This window comes from Eucyclogobius newberryi, unplaced genomic scaffold (assembly GCF_026437365.1).
Source record: "Eucyclogobius newberryi isolate DKJ021-1_F unplaced genomic scaffold, fEucNew1.0.hap1 SCAF_17, whole genome shotgun sequence".
Lineage (NCBI taxonomy): Eukaryota > Metazoa > Chordata > Actinopteri > Gobiiformes > Gobiidae > Eucyclogobius > Eucyclogobius newberryi.
Window position 1 is genome coordinate 25,009,378 of NW_027315801.1, and position 22,565 is coordinate 25,031,942.

Genomic DNA, 22,565 nt, shown 5'->3' on the forward strand with positions numbered 1-22,565 from the left:
TTAAATAACGATTATCAATTACGATTATGAATTAATTGATTGATCTTTCATTCTATTCAATTCAGATATCACTTTGCAGAAGCTTGTTATCGTCCTTCAATGGTGATTTTACAGTGTGAAAGGAGTTGTTTTTTCCCTCTACAAACAGTAAATTGGTTTGCAACTGATGACAGACTGGCTCTATACGCTACCTGCAATGCACCACAATTGGCCCTGCAGTGGGCATAGAGCTCTGAGTGCGATTGACCTCTTCCAGGAACCACAGCACTCCCCCAGGCTCGTTTGGAACACCATGGTCCGGCCATGTCAAGTACTGGTAGTGCCAAATGAACCGCACCGGTTCCTTCTGCACAGAAATACCGTGGACATTTATTTATGTGATTACTTCAGTAAAACACCAAGCATCAACAGAATGATAAACTACAATAAGACTATTGACAGTAAAATTCAGAAAAACATTAGCAGTGTTTATTGTGTAGGAATCATTTTTGATTTAGTTTAGAAACTGATTAATTTAAACTTCCCTTGTAGTTACTGTTATTGCCTGTTAGAGCAAATACCGGTACTCAAATTGGTACAACCTAATATCAATTTCAACACTCTCGCATGAAATCTATAAAACACTTACTTTTTGCAGTACCTAAAACACAATCATTAACTATTCAAACACAGATTGCAAGTGTAACACTATCTCTGCATGTACTACAAGACTGCACAGTGGGATTCAGGCCCATCGCCCAAAGACATAGGAAATTGTATTGTCAGATTACAGAAGGAGTAGAAAGCGCATATTGTAACATTCGTCAAGCTGTGTCTGGAGGATGGATAGATAGGTTTACAAATTGGAGTATTGTGTTTATATTTGAACTACAAAGTTTTCTAAATTTGTTCACAAAGATAGTTAGATTTTTCAAATATTCTGATAACATTCTAAGGAAATCTAGGCTACCATTTACATTGTCTGCACTTATTTAAAAGTTTCATGATTGAAATATCATACAGCCTGTCATGTTTCACTGTGTTAGTATAATATTGTCAGTGGGTCAGCTCTGATTGGGTTCACGGTTGTACTGACCCGGTCCAAGCGCGTCACCTCAAGCTTCCTCAAAATGTAGTCCTGGGCTGGCCTCTCATCCACGTTCCTCACCAGGATCCTGCTGTACTCTTTTGACCCAAGGAGATCTGGCCAGTATCGCACACATTTGTTCTGTCGGGGATTTGGGGACAGAGAAGGAGGAGGCAGATAAATTAGACAAAGTAGAGCATATCCCAAGCTGCTTTCCAATCAGCTTATGTGTCATAGTATCCTGGTGTCATCAGCAGACCTAGTGGCACTCTGTCTGAATGAGCTTATGTTCTCCAGTGACTCCTCTGTATAAGGATGAGTAAACCCTATAGTAAACATGTAGATAAAAGGGTATACGCAACATTAGTTAGCATTTTACACTCTGCTGATGACGTCAGATTGATGTATTTTAATACTGTTCATGAGGAGGTGTATGGATTACTGGTGAGTCCTGGTGACGGGTCTGTCACCAGATTGTCTCTATGAATATGTTATTGGTCTGCCTGGAATGTTCCACAGAATTACATTAAACTTGCTTTTGGCAAAGTTTTCAGAGTGAAGACATTTCACCACAGAAACCTATAAATCTTGTGAAATTAGATGTGTTGTATTGCTCAAAAATCCCTTGAAAAACATTCTTACCTCAAGCAATGTCACCTCTCCACAGATCTAACCTGCAATTTGGCCTGTGGGCATGTACATACCCTACACTGACTTTTAGAATATTTTGGTATTTTAGCAAAAGTTTGCTTAAAGTAAAGTGCAGCTACATAACAACTATAACTACACGAAGCATGAAAGTCTCACCCGTCCTCTTTCCATCTCTTTGGTTGTCATGACAATGACCCGTGTATTCTCCTGATAGACCACATTCCAGAAGTCACACACAGTGTTCTGGAGACAGCCCTGTGTGGCTATGAAGACTTTTGCAGCATCTCCTTGTCGCCCATCTTCATGGAAACCCTGTAGAACAGAAGGATGGGCAAACACCAGCAGCTTCATTTAAGAAGATTAGTTGTTATAACATAATCCAAAAATAATACAAATATGACAAATATGTCTCATACCTTAAAAGACACAAGTATTCAGCCCACTTACCGGTACTTGGATGTAGTTGGCGTTAATATAGTCAGACCCAAGGACATCTTGGTCATTTTCTCTGATTTCAACACGTGTTGTATCAACTAGAAATACATAAAAAAACATTATTATTACGTAAAATGAGACAACCATAAATTATTCTGTTTTTCTAAGAAATGTTGTGTCTTTGTGCATTGTGGTGATAGTTTCCACAGGAAGCTGGAGTGACAGGAAGTGGCAGTGCTGTCGTGACTCACATGGGAGGATATTCTTGTAGCGGTTTTTGCTCTTGTTCTCTGCCTTCTGGCCTTCTTTCCGGGGATACAGCAGTTTACACTCCTGCTGCTGTAGTACCTGAAGTAAAAAGACAACAAATGACCAAAAGATGAAAAACGTGCAATCTGTGGAATTTAAGTAGCACAGAATGAGAAAATCAATGCCACAAAAGTGTAACTAAACATGGTTAACTTACAACAGAGTTAAATCAACATGGAATTTTAGCACAAAATGATGGATATATGTATGGACTAGCACAATATTGCCAATACGTTTTGCATGTTTACCTATAATTTAGATAAGCAGATAACACATTTACATTTTTTTTGTGCTTAAAAGCTTAAAAAAGAAAGGGCAAACTTATGACAACTTTGTAAAAACTGAGGCCTATCGCTGAGCTCGTAAAAAGCAACAGATCTATCATACGCGGTGACACTCATTGACTTTACACAGTGATATGGATGACATTTATGACTCGTGCGCTGAATAAAAACGATAAGGCCAAGCTGACATCATCACTCACACACAGAGGCGCACTGAACACTTCTGACTCTGTTTGATTGACAGGAAAACAGATAAAAACATAGAGAAACAATATGTAGATCAATGCTCAACAAGGACCACAGTTCTGACATTTCTATATGGAAGAATTGCGTATTTTTGTGAATAAGTCAAACGACCATCAAGAGCCAGATTAGGCTTGATAAGTATATGTATTTTGTAAGGATTTAGTAGAACTACAATGACAGCTCATGTTGTAATGATGATGTATTGCACCAGAGCAAACTATTAGGTAATAGCTGTCAATAAACCAAAATCCACATGAACCATATGCCCTCTGCTTAGGCCTCTATCTAGCTTTCTATACTAAAACTAAGGCACTAGTAGTAAGGGCAGCAGTAGTAGAAGTAGTAGTAGTAATAGTGGTATTAGTCTGTAGTATTAGTAGAAGTAAATCAATAATTGTCTGTCACTGCCCTCTTTTCATCTTAATTGACTGATTGTATACAAAAAATGTGCTTAACTTACCTCAAATTCTTCCCAAAATCCTTGCTTGGGCTTCTCCGAGTTGTCAGCTACTTTGTTGAGCTCTCGTACTCGGTTTTCTATGTTGGCTGCGTTTATTCTTGTAGCATTAAATGGCTGAGACAAAACAGTAATTACAGAAAATTATTACATTAAAGGCAAACGAATACCAGGACACTTAAAGTAAAATAGGTGCCTCCATTATTTTCTGAGCATGCACACACTGCTTCACTCATACTCTGCTGGGTAAAGCAGTACGGCAGAAAAGACATGCTTTCTTCCCATCTGCGGGGAGTACAGACAGATCTCTACTCTGAGACAGACAGAAGGAGTGCTGTAAACTTGGAGAGAAACTGAGGGGAGGCAGAGAAAGCTCCAGAAAACACTTGTGTCTCGCTAAACTCACAACAAGATGCTCGACCCACCGTCTTTTTTCTTCAAACACAGCCTCACGTCATTTAGCTCTTTGTGTCAGATAAAAATCCTATTTGAAGCGCCCCAAAAGTTGTTTTAATCCTTTAATCGAGCTGTGACGCGCAGTGTTTAGTGTGTTGACGCGAGTGTTTGGAGTGCGCCACATTTTGCTATGCGTTGGCCTTAACTCTAACATATAATATTAAGCATTTCAACAGTGTATGGAATGTTTGTCCGATGTTTTTTTCTACCTGTTTTAAATGCACCACAATGCCACTCTTCTCCACCATGGGGTTCTTCCTGTAGTGGTCCACCAGGTCTGCCAGCGTGTCGAACCTCTCTCCTCCGCCCACGTCGTATTTACCGTCCTGAGAAAGACAGTGTGCATTAGTTAACAGGCGTCTGCGCTGACAGGCCTTACGCTTGCTGTGGAAAAGCCTATTGACCCCGCTGTTAAATGGCTTGCAACAAATTCTATCAAGAACATATTGGACTCTGGATCTCAGCACAGTGAGAGCTTAAGGGAGAAGCAGTCTACTAAAACCAAAAATGGAACATAAAGGTTGGTTAGACAAAGGTTGATAAGAGAAAATAAATACAATGTACCTAAAAAAGATTTTTGTTAACCTTTATTTCCTACCTCACATCACGGTTTTTACTGTAATTGCATTTGTACTTCAGATGTAGCATCAAGATATAATCAGTAATGGAACAAGTTCTGTCCATTGAGACACACCATGTTGTGTAGAACAAAAACGTTGGTAGTTGGAAAAAAAGGTTTTACTAACTAAAGGTGAGGCTGAAACCCACATGCAAAGTTTTCTGTGAGAGGAAGTATGATCCAGATTTAAGAAGAAGAGAAGTAATTCAAGTGTAATTCATTAAGCAAAGTGTGTGCCCTTTAATTCTATACAATATAAATATAGGGGCACACACAGGAGCATAAACATACTATGAAATATGAGTTTGTATTTGATGTCAAAGTGGAGATGGGTGCATAGATGTGTAATGTTGACAAATGACAACATGTAATACAGTATACTGATGTCTTGTGAGCAGACTGTGAGCTATGTTTTATCATTAAGGTCACATCCCACTAAACTATCAGTTGGGTTAGTAGAAAATAACAATAAAGATGACTATAAACTATAAATTTGAATAAACAAATTTATGTCAAATGGCTGTAAAAATGTTGCTGCAGGATTGCGTTTACATTGTTGTCAGATTTCACTTATTCTCACCTGGAAGCGTATCATAACATGCGTAACCTTGGTCTTGCGATCATTGTCGTGCTTTTCTTCATTGGTAAGCACCGACAGCACAAAATCTCCTGGTTTACTCTGGCTCTCCCGGACCAGGAAACTGCCTGCTTTGCCTTTTTCTGTGAGGAGTTTCTCTGCATCGCGCCCCGACAGATGCCCATGGTACCACCTGCAAGAATATTTTATTCCAAAATACAGCTTGCATTATCATAACACATCCTTTACATGTGCAAAAGTTACAATCCGTGGTCTGCTTTGTGCCCTGTAACTGACTGATACAAGGCCCATGGCGGATACATGTATTTTGGGTGCCGACTCCCACTCAACACGCAGAGGGCCTGTATGTGTTGTTTACGTGCCTGCCGCTGATATTCTTTACCCGTGTGCTGAGGGAGATCGTGTAGGAGGCTGTGACACGAGGCACACATCGAATGTAAAAACCACAAAGAACAAAAATACAGGATTGTTTTTGAACCTAGAGGGAATGTTAACAGTATGACTAGTGGTACTTTAGCAAACAAGATGTACCTATAATGTGCGCTATAGGTCGAGGAATATAAATGTAAAAGGATTAAACATATGCTGATGAATAACATTCTTTGAAGCAGGTAAATATTTATACATTTGGCTGCGTGTCTGTGCGTGGGCTGCAGCAAGTATACACGATACTGCAAAACACATTAGACAGACATGCAAGTGTGACACTCAAATGACGAAGGTGTAACTTGTGAAACATCCAATAGGTCATTTCTAAATAAGCTCCAACACAAGCATTATAGTTATAAAATGTGTACACCCTCATGAGTTAATATGAATGTGATTATTTATGCTTTTATTTTTTTGTATTGTGGTTTCAATGGATTTTAATGGATTTTTCAATAGCACTTTGACTTGTATTTTGTAAGAATTGTGCTCTACAAATATATTGAATGAATACATTGGAATTGACAGCATAGTAAATAGATATGTTGATAATCATCACTTTGTTTGAAACACAAATCTACAGTTTTATCTTTTTTTTTTTTTAAATTGCAGAGTCTTTTTTGTTTAGTTTTTTTTACAGAGATTCAATTAATACAGGTCAAAAAGCTTTCATCCTAGGCAACCAGAACTAAGCTTGAATAAATAGCGATCCAGTAAGAAAGTGACCTAAAACCCCCCCAAAAAAACATAATCTAATATTATGTTCATTTGGTGAAATTAAAAGTGAAATATCAATAAGGAAAGCACATTGCTGGGTGTATTTAATTTATATTCTCACTTCAAATACATTTTTACACGGTGAGTTTATCTTCCATAGAACATGATATTGTCCGTGCTGCTGCGCTGCTGTGGCCCTGTCCCTGCCGTACCTCTCTGAAGTGGGGTCTTTGCAGTTGAGGGGGTACTTGAGCTCGATGACATGTCCGTTCCTCTCCCGCAGCAGATCTTGTTGCTCGGTGTAATACTGCACCAGCTCAGTCAGCGTGGCAAACTTCTCACCCCCGTACAGGTCGTAGTAGTCCCCCGAGTTCTGGATCTTGATGTGGGTCACCTCATCATCCCGCCTGGGCAACACAAACATAAACACATCTCGTCACTTATTTATTTACACATGTGGAAGCAAGCATATCTATCTCCTGTTTACTTTGGCTCGGAGCAAAGGGAAGCCATCCACTCAAGCAAGACCACTTTGCGACGACTCGAGTGCTATAAAAGTGACGACCATACACATTTGCTGTTTGAAATCCATATGCAAATATTTCAAAATAAATAAATACAAATAGTTCTGAAACTGCATCCATTTTACATTAACTTATAATGGTGTCCTTGATAGAATATGATTGGTGCTGGACAAAATTGTGCCCTCTACCCTGTTTGTGCAAACTTGTTAAAAGTGATTTAAATTTTAAGCTATAAATCCTGATTTAACTCTCAAATGCTTTCCCCATAATTTATTTAATAACTTTTGCTTTACCAGAAAAGGACCCATAGACTTCTTTTTCAAGGATGACCTGGGGCAAAGTGAAAATATAGCAGCATACATAAAGGATTATCTTATCTTATCTTATACAAATCATAAAAATAATTGCCATTATAAGCGTTTTCAGCATTTTTCAGAACATCCAAAGTCAGGGTTAAAGCTGCTCTACACAACAGTGGTAAAGCTGCAGTCTGCATGCAAATTACACTGTGATATACCAAGTCATATCGCTCCCCAAAAAATATATATCGATGTATCAGCAGCAATAAAGCCCAGCCCTCGTGCCAACCCAAACTTAACCACCTGAGAAGACCACTCGTGTACAAATCTATCTTTCACTTTAATATCGTCAATAGTAACGAATGCTTTACTAGGTTTTTATTTTTATTTTTGGTGGACTGAAAGCGTACAGGACGATGCAGGAACATTTTGAACACCAGTTTACACAACACACAGGGTGCAATCTCAGCAGAATCGTCTCCTCAGCTGGACTAAAAGTGTATGCCTGAATTCATGATAAGAATGCAGCAAAATCATGTTTGTTTGCAATATAAACAGCCGCGTGTTTGTGGTGCAGTTTTGTGACATCACTACTGCATCACCAGTATCTGTAAAATGTCGGTTCTTTTTTCATCAAGGCTTTGGAAACCTGAGCATTGTTTTGCATTATACGGTGGTTTGAGAGCATAATCTGTTTTGTCTGTGTGACCTTACGTTTTTGTCTGTACCAAAAACAATTGTATGACCAAACTGTGCAGTACCTTAATCAGATTCAGATTCCTGACAATTCAATTTAGGCAATTCTATTCTTGATAATCTGTCACTGCAACTTTCTCATTATAACGGCAAAACATGTTTTTAAGCTTTTATGACACAATAAATGCATTTTCATAGCACATCTTATAAAAAATGTCAGGGATTTAGTGACTGCAGAAATCATCTTGATGCACAAAACTTGCTGGTGGAAGAATTTTTGACAGAAAATGAAGCGTTCAGACACCTACATAATACAAAAAAGGTTTGAGGTTTTCTACTTAAACATGAACATGATTCGCACTCGGAAAAACTCATCGCTGTAAACTGACTTTGACCTTTTCAGCTTTTCCACAAGAGAGGAGACACAAAGACATGTCATTACAAGCTGCACCGCACACGGTAAGCCTGCATAGATATTCGGATTAAAAACAACCACTTTATCAAACAGACGCACTATTTTTCATAAATCCATAAAACAAAACAATGCAAATGCGGTGACAAAGGAACCACGGATTTCATATGCAGGCTGGGATGTTATTGCTGCACAAAGACAGATAAAGCTGAATATTTGGTAGTACTTTGCATATTCAAAGTACTCTGGCTGCTTTCAAAAGGTGCACACAATAGCAGTTTGTACAGACGAGCCTGCACGAGATGGCTGTGTGACAAATACAACTAATTTAGTTGCTGAATAAGGTTGTTGTTTAAATTTAAAATTGTCCATTCAACCTTTAACAATTGAAAGACGTTCACGTGGCATACTCAGCAAAGCTTCACATTTTTTTATGGTTTACTTATAAAGGACAACCGTTCCCTTAAGGCAGAGCAACTCCAAACTCCCTCCACATCTTTATGATTCAAACAAAGCAGCAGTTTTGCTGTTTTTGCACAGATTTAAAGATGCACGGACTTCTTTAATGGAGGCTCCACTACGTGCTTGTTTACATGGCGATGTAATTGCTTTGACGAGAATGTTCCACAGAAGAGCATTAGTAGAAACTCAAGTGATTAGTTAAATGTCTGGGGTCTCATTCATATGTTTGTACAAAAATGTTATGTACGTGACTTTAAACATTATGTACGACTTTAAAAGTTTGGGATCAATGAAAAGTTGTGACTCGTGACTTGGAAATATGTGATCCAGACTCAAAACTCCAAACTTTGTGAGGGAGTTAGATATGAGCCAGAAGGTGATCTGAGCACAAACATTATGACTTACTCTAAGTCAGCAAGTTTGAGGGAGTTTGTGTTTTGGCTCATATTTACACTTTTAGTCAGAATTCCAGGGAGGGATGTTACGATTTCAAACTTTAGTCCAACATTATTGTGAGAATAAACGTCACGATTTAATGATCCTTCACATTTATTAACGGCAAAAACAACAATAAAATCCCAAATGTTCTTTCCTTCTTGCTTTCTTAACACATTACCGCTCCACAATATGGGACCTCGTTTATGAAATCAAACTTTCTGAATGATCAATTTAACATAAACAGCAAGACAAAGCACTTTACATTTAGGTTTAATTTTTTGAGGAAAGGATGAGGAGCAGAAAATATTTTATTTTGCTTCAATAACAAGCTACAAATTGAATTTAAAATGTTTTATTTTTTTCCAGTTATAATTTTTTGGTCTTTGCGATTATATTGTCACCGTAATAACCCCGATTATTGATTAATAATTTTGACATCCAAGATTCCAAGTTTTATAAATGAGATGAAGGAAAACAATAACAAGTCTAATTGAATAAATCCAAGACATATATGTTTAATTCCAGGCAAAACAAAACGATGATGGTGCACTGTCCACTATTAAGCCCTAATATACAGATATCGACATCTCTGCAACAGCACTGTAAAAGCTCAAACTTTATAAAACTGTCAGCTTCAGCAACAGCCAGTCTTTTTAATACAAAATCCTTAACTAGAACTTTCGGAAATAACTCCTAACCTTTCTGTAAATCCCACAGAAAGATCTATGGAACAAAAAGGGATTACATTGTTGTTCTTTTTCCTTTACAGCTTTGCAGCACTTTTATTCTGAACTCTTCAAACTCACACCAACTCACTAAAACTATTCCTCCCTCTTGAGTAGACTTCCGCAGCCCTGTACTCCATCACTGTCCCTCCACTCTCACTCTCTTTCCCTCGCTCCTGTACTTCCTGCTAATTGCTTTATGTGTCTTTTAGCCAGTGTTGGCAGAGTTCCACAGGTCTCTCTCCCACTCTGTGTTTAACACCATTATCTGAATCCATCCTATTAGATTTTGATTCACTTCCCTGCGCCCTGCATGGCTCGGACCTCCATAGCCTTTATAGATTCATTGCAGAGGGGAGATGCTTTTAAACATATGACTCATAACCAGTGCTTTTTCTCTGATGGATATTTTCAGACTTTTATGAAAATGATCTGAAGGATACATAAAGCCCAATAGGTGGCTACCACAAGACAATGAGGCTATTACCATGCTAATGCAGCCATTAAAGTATAAGTTAATAGGGATGTTCAAAGTATGCTAGTTAATATTTCAGAACAGATGAGGGAAAGGATCCAGACAACATCGTTTTCTGTTAGATTAGATCTTCAAAGTGGGTTTAAAAATGGAAAGGGGACAAAATGCAGGACCTTTAAACATGTAATAAACATTTGCTAAATTGCATTAATAACAATGCATAAGTTTAATTGATAGAAACTTTCAAGATTCTCTCTTTACAATGTTGTGCATTATTCATTCACTTCCCATTATTGGTGGTGGAAAGCTACTTCTGACGTCACTGCCCTTGGAGTGAGGCTGTTAATCTGCGCCGTGGGCCTTTCAAACAACCAGCAATAACTCACTTCACACTTTCACACGTTCACAAGCATCACAACTGGGACTAAACCTGAAACGCAAAACTAAATCTCGACTATAACCATGTGCACATCCACAGGACTAAGATTGGTTAAATTTAAGACCAAATAACAACCCATTCATACATAGGCAAAAGACGGGTGAGGTGGCTTGCTTGATAACACAACAACATGTATGAACTTCAAGCCTCACAGCAAGAAGGTTCTGGGCATGAAGCCTTTTTGTGCAGGGTTTGCATTTTCTCCACATGTCCGGGCGGGTTTCCTCCAAACTCTCCCATCAATCTAAAACAAGGATTTTTGCCAAAACGCAATCTTTAAAAAAGAATAAAGATTTCGCCTCCTGAGTGTGCTATGTGCAAGTTTTGTTTAGTTTTTGAAGTCACTGTTCCTTGCATTTGCACCTTTACAAGTATATTAGTGTGCGTTACTGTCACATTTGCTTTACTCCCTGCACACGCACGCGCACACGCACACACACACAAACCACAAACACACACACACAAATACGTGCTAATTAACTGATAATAAAATGTAGCACACATGCAAACTCATAATTAATCACATAATGAATTCTGAAAGCTTTCCCCCTGCGGCAGTATTCAGTCATTTTCCCTCTCAGCAGCTCTCATCACATCCAGTGCACTTATCCAAACTCCAAACTGACCTTGTGCAGGTTAAGACGGCATTCTCAGTCTTTTCAGATCAGAAATGAAAGAGCCGCTGCTGTACTTAGGTCTGACACAGAGTTTCCGGAGGTATCGCAGGTCGCTGGGATCACAGACTCAAAATGTGGACACAAAACTATTGGATGTGCAATTTTAAAGCGAATGTTTTGTCCTTGAACTTAAAATGTGAAGTTCAAAGCCGCGTTTATTTGAGATGAGAGGTGTCAGGCAAGAAAGTGATCTGTTTTGGTTGTCAACAGGTCAAAGTTAAGCTTTTAATATAATACTACAAGAGCTCTTTAGTAATGTATCATGGATGTCCTTTAGCCTACAAAGCTGTGATTCATTCCAGTATTTTTTTCATGAGTCAAATGCATCATATATTCAGCATCTACTATAGAAGCACTTGTTTGCGTAGATCTTGAATTTGGAGATACTAATGAGCACATTTTGAGATGTATACAATGCTTTAGTCCTGGGTTCTGTAAGAGAGAAGTTGAAAAGCAGAAAGTTTGTGCAGCCAGAGCCATCAGGTCAAGTTTATAATATCATTTCTCATGCTCTTTACAGCTGGAGAGAGGTAGAGGAGGCTCTTAAGAGGGAACTTTGCAGACCATATTAGTGCTCACAGCTAATGGATTTGATCCTGTTACCTAAATGCAAGCCCGGCTTTGCTTCCATTGTGTTGCACTGCACTATTTATAGGTTAATAAATAGTCTCTTCAATATCAGGATGATGAATTAACACATCCATGCCCCAAATTTGCGTTTTACATCTAGTTAGAATAAAAAAATAAAATAAAGGGCAGATCAGATGTCTGCTTGTCATAAATAGATTGCCCTGAGACGTTCTACATTCCAAATAGTAATTAATTACATGGAAATGATGCAGGCCACATCAAGACTATTTTGCCAATTGTTTCATTAAGTGACTTTAATCTAATTGGCTCTTCAATTGGTAGCTGAGGTTGTAAAGTCGACCTGTGTCGTGTGGGTGAGTGGCCCTGCTCTTCTCTCCCATTTCACCAATGCATTGAACTTTTCAGTTTGATATTTTATTAATAATTGTTATTTAATACCCATGTTGTACCAAACGAATGTGAAAAAAAACATTTTTAATTAGAGGAAATACATTATTTTATTGTTATAGTGGAGAAGCAAACAGCACAACAATCTGTGGTTGTGTCAATGTGGTGCAGTGACACACAAACATGGTTCAGTTCTGCACCAAAGACCATTGCAGTGTTTTTAGGGTGAATATTATTTCCATAATTCAGAGAAAAAACGGTCCTGACAGTTTCTTGCATTATTAGGACCACAAATACACCACTGCACTTTTAAAATGTTATAGCATTTAATTTAATTGCTATGGCAACAGTCCTTGTATCTCATATTTATGAAACAATTGACAGCAGCATTGTCCAGTTGTAATGAACATTGTTTATCCTAAAGTTTTAATTATTGGTACAGATGGATAAGATATTTCAGTACTTTTCAAACCGGGGTTTATGAACGTCTCTAATAGTACACAGGGCCCGCTGGAGTGCAAATTTGTGCTTTTTTGTATTCGTTTTATGCACCATGTTGTCCTCCTTCATGTTAGCTCATGGTTTAGTCCTAATTTAGCATCAATAAGCCTGGTATTGTCCCGTTGTGGACGTGATTTTCTACTTTTCTACTTGGTGTGAAGAGTGGAATATTTTAACCCGCTATTGTATGTTAGTAGTCTGCTCCTGCAAACACAACATGGCAAACCACCTAGCAGAAAAGAAGACACAAATACTGTAACAGTCTGGTCCACCGCGCTCCCTCCTCAAGAAGAGAGGTGCTGGAGACATGCCAGCGAGAAGGAGATAAGACAGAACCTGGCAGACAACAGTCTCTCTATGCATTAGCCCCTCACAGCTGATAGCTCCCATAATGGCCTCAGTAAGATGAAACCTGGCTAATGACTGGCGTAATTAACATCCTCTGCTCCGATAAGTCTCTGTGTGTATCCCGTTGCAGGCGCACAGAATGAGTTATTGGCATGATAAGCTCAACTATGAAAAGCCTCTGTAGAGAAGATATGGCAAAATTTAGCAATTATCTCCCGTTCGCCGCGATGTGACTTGCACCATTTCTGACCACATACACTTTGCAGGGATTAAGGATGACACCTATGACATATCCAGCATGTTGTTTCGCACGTGCAAGCAGTGGTGCATGGGCAGAGTTCAAAACCAGATAATAGTTGTAATTTTCCCCTGTCGTTTGGTGCCATTTCCTGTGTCGCCGGATGCTGTGGCTGCATGTGATTCTGCTGTTACCAGAGGCACAGGCGCTGAAGGAAAAGGCTGTACATACGACTATTTGATGTACACCCACTAATGCCGTGCCGGTAACTGTGTGCAGGAAGCATTACCTTTCACAGGCAACATGTGGCTCAGGTGTAAAGGCTCAGAATAGCACACAGAATGCCGAGAAGTTCATTAACATGCATGCTCTCTGTAAATCTGGCTTTTGCGTACACATTTCTGTGTCGTATTTGTTGAATCGGTTGACTCTGAATTGCTCATATAACATTTTACAGCTGTTTATGCGTTTGCCTAGATCAAGACCACTGAATTTGAATTTTGAATATGAATTACTGTGCTTTGGTACGAAACTGTTTCAATGGATTTTAACACAGCAAAAAGAATAAATTATGAATGGTTTATCTATTGCCAACACAAAAAGTCATGAATAAATAACCGAATTGAACATAAAGGGATAGATACTTTGCTCTGCAGCCAAGCGGATGAACTTACTAAAACAAGGCTTATGAAAAAAGTACTTTTCAAAATGTATTTATTTATTTATCTTTCTTGAATTGTTTTCTATTCATAATCTTGATCTATATCTTGATCTTAAATGATATTGTGTTTGTATAGAATCAAAGAGTGCTCTTATACACACATGTCAGTAGATGTCTCTGTAGTTTTGCTCACAGAGGAACAGTTTGTTCTTTGAAACATTTCACCCTCTTCATACTGTTCTTAAGAGGCTGCCTACCTGACCTCACTGTTGTGTACTTATGGTTTTGTGGAGCGGGGACTGTGGCTGCAGCCTCCCCACCAGCCTCACACATGTCTTCCTGTGGAGAGAGTGATTTAGAAAAGAAAAAAAGAAAAAAGAAAAAAAAGAAGAAAAAAGAAAAAAATTGTGTGTGCGGTAACCCGACCGACCTGGATTTAAAAATAATTAAACCCAACCTTAAACCTTTTATCGCATATTTACTGGCCGTACGTTTCGAAAATGTCAAATTGTGAGAGATAAAAAATCAAATCATCTGTGGGGATTGTAAGATATGAAAATCGCCGCACTTTTGAGGTTTCGTTTTACCTAAGGGCGCATCCATGTTTGCACGAGATGCTCTTTTTTTATTTGTTTTATTTATTTTTTTGGTCAGCGTGCAGACTGGCTGCCATGGCGGGGTATGGCTATGGATATGGACGCCTGGTGTTTCAGCGGTGAAGTTATAGGCCCGCTTTACTTGTGGGATATAATCTTTTATTGTTTTATGAGTCGTCACAGAGCGGTGTTGTGTTGCCTGTGATAGCACGTGTGAACGCAGTGATTGGAAACTACAAAACCAAACAATCCCGTGTTCGCTCATTTCTTCATCGGAACAACGGAGTGAATAGAAGCCAAAGCCCCGTCTCGTCTCCCGCATTCGGCGAGTTAATCTAACCGGTGAGATAATCACGGACACACCGTAACTGAGCGAGCAACAGAGCGGTGATTACTAGATCACTATTTTATTCAATATCTGCATACCAATAAGGCCATTTCAATGTGAAACGCTCACTTCGGAGAAAAGAAAACTGTCTGCAAAACCTGTGCGAGAATATATATATAAAAAAAAAAAATTAAAAATCTGACCTACCGACCTGGATTTTTTACCAGAAACACAGAATCATTTTTTTTGTGGCCTTATGACACTCACCACACTAACCATAGGTCTAAGTCGGGTATCATACAGCATTGTAAACGGTGACATAAGTCCACTGAATCACCGTCAAAGAGCAAAGAAATAAAATAATGAAAAGAGATGCAGTAAACTACTTGGATGGAAAAAGCACAAATCAAGCACTGTCATAAATCCTCAGCAGACTTTAAGGACCAGACCTAATCAACCACGCATTCCTCTTTTTCTGATTTACGTGGGACTGGAGTGAGGCTTTATCCAACAGGGCACAATTAGTTTGAAACATTTAGACAATGTGTAGTAGAGCTATGTTTATCAGGAAAGACTCATCCAACACAGAACCTCCCTCTTATCAGTTAGAAGTACCAGGCTGAAACTTTTCCCCAGAGGCTGTCATAAGGAAGTTACTTCTGGAGCGCTTCACTATCTCCCGTTTGTTTCCTGCCATCTGTGCACTGTGTTGGAACAGCTCTTTTTACTCCGCACAGGCACCAATGCAAAGGCCATACGAGGTCAATAAATATTCACAAAATCTCCATATCTCGCTGTTGCAGTTGTAGTTATAGTCTGCATATCTTCCATCCAGTTGTTATTGTGGTTGAGGTCTGAGCAGAAATGCCAAGGTTCCCTTCTCCCTAAACACGGGCTACTAATTCCATTGCCTAAGCTGTTCATCTCAAGCCTAAAGAGGAGGGAGTTACATTAGCATCATAGTGTTTTTCTGTCCTGTGTAGAGTCGGGTCATCTCACTTCACAGCTTTTCTGAGGAATGAAGCACGTTCTTCGTCCCGGTCCATTGTCTGATGTCTTCATAATGTCAATCATCCCTGGTGCAATAATGTCTGGCCATATAACAGCCACGTACTGTAAATAAGAGTGTGTAATTTTAACTAGTGTTTTTATTTACATTTATACCGGTATATTTATACATATTTAAGTGTATATTTATGAATTTTTTTTATCATTCCACTTCTGTTTCTAATCTATGTTTCTGTAGCTAATCTGTGTTGCAACACTGGAATTTCCCCTGTGAGGAACAAATAAAGGTTCTCTCATCTGTCCACATTAATGGTCCTCTGCACTTCTTTGTTGCTATCCTCCCTTGTAGAAGAACTTTTTACAAGGCATTGTGACGGCAATGTGGCCACAATACCAGTTTGCTTTACTGGTGTTCTTGAAGAGTTACATGAACTGGATAATATCAAATTTGTTGTTTGAGGTATGGAAATCGAGTATATTGTTTAAAACAAAGGCTGACATGTTAACTGATTATATTTGCAATGGAATGAAATCATAATTTTGATATGGATTGCTAAAATATTATCAGGATAATCTAATTAAATACATTTCATGACTCATTTCAGCATCAGTTCCACATAGACTCTGATGAGATCATGTAAAATATAATATCATTTTGGGGAAGTGAATTTAAATTGTATTCCTCGTAAGGCCAAAAATGGAGAACTATTCATTTCACTCATGTTTGTTTTGAGGGCTGAACTTTGAACTGAGTAGAAATCCACCTGACAGAGAGGGTGAAGTCCCCCGGGTTGCTCTTGCTGGGTCGGGTCAGGAAACTGCCGTGGACACCTCGAGTCAACAGGAGCTGCTCAGCCTCCTGTCCCGTGATGTTTGGGTGGAACCACCTGAAAGAAGAAGACAAGAGGGACAAACATCAGATCGGTCTAGAGCATGAGACAGTGGGACAAGTTAAAAAAAAGTTGGATGAAAAGTCCCGGTTTTGTTTACGGACAATACTGCTGAACCTTTTCAGATGAAGCTTGCATGTTCTTCCTGCATGTTTATTGTAACCTTCAGGTCAACATTGTCTAGTCTATTATCTAAATATATAATTAAAGTATGCAATGATCATTTATTCTACCATTACATTCTAATGTCCGGCGATCTGAGAGGTAAATGAGCCCCTGTAGCAATTGGATTTGAAAGTGGCACTGAATAAACATGCTCCCTGCTGAGAAATTCCTCTTCTAATACAGACTTAAGCAGGCTTTGGAGGTTCACTTTAATGAGCGCACCACAATTAGCTTCCACTGACTTTCACACAGCGATGTGAACTTGTCAAGGTGGAATGGATCAACCCGCTGTATTATCCTGTAATGCCAGATATCAACGTGAGGTTTATTTTATATAGCGATAGAACGAGGTTACAGAAGATTATCCAGAAAATTGTAATTTTTGTTTATTCAACAAGGAAAACATATTTGTACTCATTGTCCAAACTGTTTAGCTTTGAATTGTATTTGCAATTCATTTTTCTAATGGTTTTGTGTGCTCTTATGGGTGTCTGGAGAAGAACATATGTATTCTTAGACTAAATATGTACGTGCAGCATGTCCACATTGAGACATGTGTAGACGCATTCTCAACTATATACCACCAACATTTAAATTTACACTGCAATATTCCCTAACACTTGTGTATGATTTCATTTCACCATTTGACAACTAAAAAATACTAAGTGAAACCATATATTTTTTTTAATAATATCTGTGTTAGCCTTTCCTTTTTTGGACTTTATAAAACTGTTTATGTGGAAAAAGCCAAACAGTTTATTAGGCCTGATGTAAAGCTTGCATTCGTAAGTCTCCTTAATGGATAAATATTTATTGAATCCTCTTCTAGTTGACCACTGCAAGTACACTCCTCCAAGTGTTTGTTAACTGTAATCCAAGTTAGCTACTTTTACAAATAGGAACAAATCAAATTCATGGGAGGATGATACTTGCTTTAATATGTACATTTTCAGTCCATTGAACAAAAAGCATTTTCTGACTTCATTAATGAATACGCAATGACAACTTTATAGTACTAGAAGAATTTGACTCAGAGAAGTCAATGTTTGCCTTCAGCCACCAAAATCTTCACAATCTCCTGAGCCACTGGAGCCATCCTCATAGAATGATGACTGACAGTTAATCTTTCATAATTATTGCCCAATGTTGAAAAGTCCTGGTTTAGATAGTTCCAGTTCACCCTCAATACTGCAACTAACATCATTTTCAAATAATCCAGCGAGTATTCTTTCCATTAATCGATCAGCTGCTTAGAAAGTCACGTGATGAAAAGATTTTTACTCTATGACCCAGTTGAAGCTGCTTGAGGATCCTGGTTGAGCACATTTCATGGATACATAAAACTACTTTTCTCAGCTCATGGCATGTTTTGGAACCTATGTATGGACAAATTCACTATTATTTGATATCTAAATTAGTTGTTTCAATAATCGATTAGTTGAGATTAACCAATTTAACTTGTTGCAGCCCTACTTTATTTGTCAATGCATTTATTGTAAATATATTATAATGATGATAAAAAAACAGACCAGATTCTTAAACAATTTTACAACTGCCCTGGTTGGTCCATTATGTACCAATGGAGACGAGTGCATGCGAATATTACCTCGATAATACAGTGTGTCGTGTATTTTTGGATGTACAAGTCATTGACTGGAGCCTGTGGGGAATGGCAGCATGTCAGATGTGTGGATTAGAGCTCATGTAAGCCGGGATCAGTGGGTTAAACCTGCCTAACTACTGCAGTCTCAGGGCAAATCTACTGCACATTACACACAGGCTGAAAGCAACAGGCTGGGCAGCAGCAATATGAAGGGAAGACTCTGTGGCGGCAAAAATCTCTTAATAAACAAAGAAGCGGAGTTGTCTTGTCTCAAAAGTAAACTAGTTTAATACAGAATACAATCTGAATCAAACGGTTCCAGGTACGAGCATGATATATCTCTTCCCCTCCCACAACAACTCCATTTTATTTTGACAACAGAATGTAATTTTAAACATCACAGATCAAGACCTTTCTAAAACCAGTCGAAAGTTTGAATGTTGTTTTATTCATGTTAAAAATAGTTTGCATTGATTTTGTTATAGTTAGGGCTGCAACTAACAATTACAATAAGTGCCGCGTTTATTCTTTGAAACAATCGCTCAGTTGTTTGGATCGCAAAAGTCCCTCGGATTCAATGTGAAGATAAAGCTTTACAAAATGTTACACATTCATTTTGCTGTAACGATTTCTTGGTCTGAGTCATAAAACCTCTTCTCTGGCACCTGTGTAGAGACTAGATTAATCCATCACTCAACTAGCATTAGTATTAATTATTTTATGAATCAATTAGTTGCAATTAATTGATAATTGAACTTATTACAACACTAGTTGTAATGAGTATCTAGCATTGATACTTGTTTTATTATCAATTAGTACCTGGGTATTGAGTCCTTTTTACCGTAGTGTCAAGACTCAAGTTGTGATAGAGTTTTGAAAATTAATATTGTGTAAAAAATGTTCACGTGTGACTGGTGACCTCTCAGAGAAGACTCTAGTGTTGGCCCAGAGTTGCTCTTAAGCTCCACACTCCAGTCGAGTACCAGAGATTTCTAGGAATGTTCGCAAACATCGAAGTCTAAGCCTTTACCTTTGACCTACCACTGACCTCAGTGACCTTTCATGAAGGTGGATTATCCCTGCAAGTCAATTACTACATTTGTCCCTGCACAGAACTGTCTGTCACCTTAGTGTTCGTTGTTAAAACATCAAAGTTACAAAGTTACAGCCGCAACACAGTCAGCCCAACTGCAATTTGAAAATACAAAGTCACTGTTAAATAGAAAAAACATAATAATGATAAATATAGCCGCAAGCGGCAATGATTGGCCCTCGCCACGCCGCCGGCACGCCGCAAGAGGAGGGGGCGCTAACGCGCCCCAATTGTCCTTTTATTACGCCTACTGCTGAATCTGTGACGCTGTCACATCTTCTCCCCTTTGTTTTACCATCAAAAAGCAATTTTATTTTGAATTCTTGGCAAAATGTGCGGCTTTGCCGCACAGAGACCGTGACTTTTTGAAGAAAAATGTGGATAACTTTTGATGGTCCACCCCTGAAGATGAGTCTCACCAAATTTCAGGTTAATAGGGCTAACGCCCTGGGAGGAGTTCATGAAAGTCTAAAGTGTAAACATGTTCTGGCGATTTCCCCTTTGGAATAACATGGAAGGTTTCGGTCATCGTTACGGCAAAGCCATAACAATTATGACATGGGTCTCATTGACTTTTTTGATGGGGCCAAAATTGAGTTGTGTGTAAAATTTCATATAATTTCGCAAAACTAAATATTTAACCTCCATATAAAGTCTGTAGGGGGCGCTGTGGCTCCAAATTAATTTATTTCACTTCAAGTAGGTTTAGGGCAAAGAGTTTAACAACTGATTCTAATTTGACGCAATTCGGACTTTATCTGCGCAAACGGCAGAAATGTTAAATTTGGGAGATTTCTGAAATTCTTGCTACAGTTTGCGGCTTCGCCGCACAGAGACCGTGACAGGTATCAATGTAATTTGGATAACTTTTGATGTCCCACTCCTCAGTAGCATTTTCACCAAATTTCAGCTTTTTAGGGCCAACGCCCTGGGAGGAGTTCGTAAAAGTACGACGTTTGGAAAAACTCCAAAGTCATGTTTAGCCATTTTTGAAGCAATATGGCCGACATTTGGTTGGGCGGACGGCATTGCCGTAATAATATTTTTTACTTCTCTTGTCACCATCTACCTCTGCGCCAAATTTCATGATTCTACGATCAAATTTTTTTTGGGTCATTTCCCATCTCTCAATGCATTTTTGGTACATTTGGGGGCGCTGACGGGCCAATTTTTTTTTATTTTAGAAAAGGGAAATAGCCAGAATGTAGAGAGGCACGATTTTTAGAGGTGTGCAAATTTTTGTGACTTTTCGTCAATGTTCACTGGGTGAAAAATAGGGGGGTTGGTCCCGAGAAGAAGAAGAAAGAAAGAATATTAAAGCCGCAAGCGGCATCCAACGGCCCTCGCGGGCCGCCGGCCTTCCGACTCTGCTCTCTGCATTTTACAGAGTTGGCGCTAACGTAATTGTCTAAGAACTAAGACAGCGACACATTGGACATGTACAATGCTGTGCTTAACCAGTGCAAATGAACACAAATGTTGGTCAAATGTGCAGCTCCAGCGCACAGAGACCGTGACACTTGGAATAAAAATATGGATAACTTTTGATGCTCCGCTTGTGTAGATTATTTTCCCCAAATATGAACTTGATCAAGCTATTGCCCACAGAGGAGTTCATTAAAGTGTGAAGCGTAAATGTGAACATTTCAAGGATTTGGCGTTTTTCCCATTTGTGACATATATTTGCGGCTCTACCGCACAGAGACCGTAGCACTTAGAATCAAAATATGGATAACTTTTGATGCCCCGCTTGTGTAGATGATATTCTCCAAATATGAACTTGATCGGGTAATCGCCCTAGGAGGAGTTTGTTAAAGTGTGAAGTGTAAAAATGTGGTCATTTGAGAGATTTTGCGGTTTCCCCATAGGGATAACATGGGATGTTTCTGTCATCGCTACGGCTACGCTTTACCAAATATGACTTTGGCTCCCATACTTTTATTTTGGGGATGGCAAATGAGAATTGTGTGCAAAATGTCATGTCATTTGGAAAAACTCTTGTTTATAGGCCACTCTGAAGGCCAAATAGTCCAAATTCTGCGAAAAGTTTGCGGCTCAGCTGCACAGAGACCGTAAATGTTATCCATAAAATTTGAATAACTTTAGATGCCCCACTTGTCTAAAGGAGGTACACCGATTTTGAGATTGGTGAGCCAAACGCACTAGGAGGAGTTTGTTAAAGTGTGAAGCGTAAATGTGAACATTTCAAGGATTTGGCGTTTTTCCCATTTGTGACAGTATATTTGCAACTCCACGGCACAGAGACCGTAGCACTTAAAATCAAAATATTGATAACTTTTGATGCCCCATTTGTGTAGATGATTTCCCCAAATATGAGCTTGATCGGGCAATCGGCCTAGGAGGAGTTGGTGAAAGTGTGAAGCGTGAAAATGTGGTCATTTTAGAGATTTCGCTGTTTTCCCATTTCTGACATATATTTGCGGGTCCGCCACACAGAGACCGTAGCACTTAGAATCAAAATATGGATACCTTTTGATGGCCCGCTTGTGTAGATGATTTTCCCCAAATATGAGCTTGATCGGACAATCGCCCTAGGAGGAGTTTGTTAAAGTGTGAAGTGTAAAAATGTGGTGATTTGAGCGATTCTACGATTTTCCCATAAGGATAACATGGGATGTTTCTGTCAACGCTACGGTTACGCCGTACAAAATATGACTTTGGCTCTCATACTTGTATGATCAGGATGGCAAATTAGAATTTAGTGCAAAATGTCATGTCATTTGG

General features: G+C 38.9%; 1 protein-coding gene across 4 annotated transcripts in view; it reads right to left on the bottom strand.

The window, feature by feature from the left end:
* Positions 1 to 22,565, bottom strand: part of ptpn11b (protein tyrosine phosphatase non-receptor type 11b) — a 44,532-nt gene that overhangs the window by 8,468 nt on the left and 13,499 nt on the right. For 3 of the 4 annotated variants that reach the window (XM_072449608.1, XM_072449607.1, XM_072449609.1), the window contains exons 2-11: positions 16,834 to 16,956; positions 6,477 to 6,671; positions 5,104 to 5,293; positions 4,114 to 4,230; positions 3,452 to 3,565; positions 2,404 to 2,500; positions 2,171 to 2,250; positions 1,874 to 2,029; positions 1,076 to 1,207; positions 192 to 346 (exon numbers count right to left, since the gene is read on the bottom strand). In XM_072449608.1, the coding sequence (XP_072305709.1) occupies positions 192 to 346; positions 1,076 to 1,207; positions 1,874 to 2,029; positions 2,171 to 2,250; positions 2,404 to 2,500; positions 3,452 to 3,565; positions 4,114 to 4,230; positions 5,104 to 5,293; positions 6,477 to 6,671; positions 16,834 to 16,956 (1,359 nt within the window). Of the gene's footprint in view, positions 1 to 187; positions 347 to 1,075; positions 1,208 to 1,873; positions 2,030 to 2,170; positions 2,251 to 2,403; positions 2,501 to 3,451; positions 3,566 to 4,113; positions 4,231 to 5,103; positions 5,294 to 6,476; positions 6,672 to 16,833; positions 16,957 to 22,565 lie in introns of those variants that run through there. The other variant, XM_072449610.1, reaches the window with a different exon arrangement.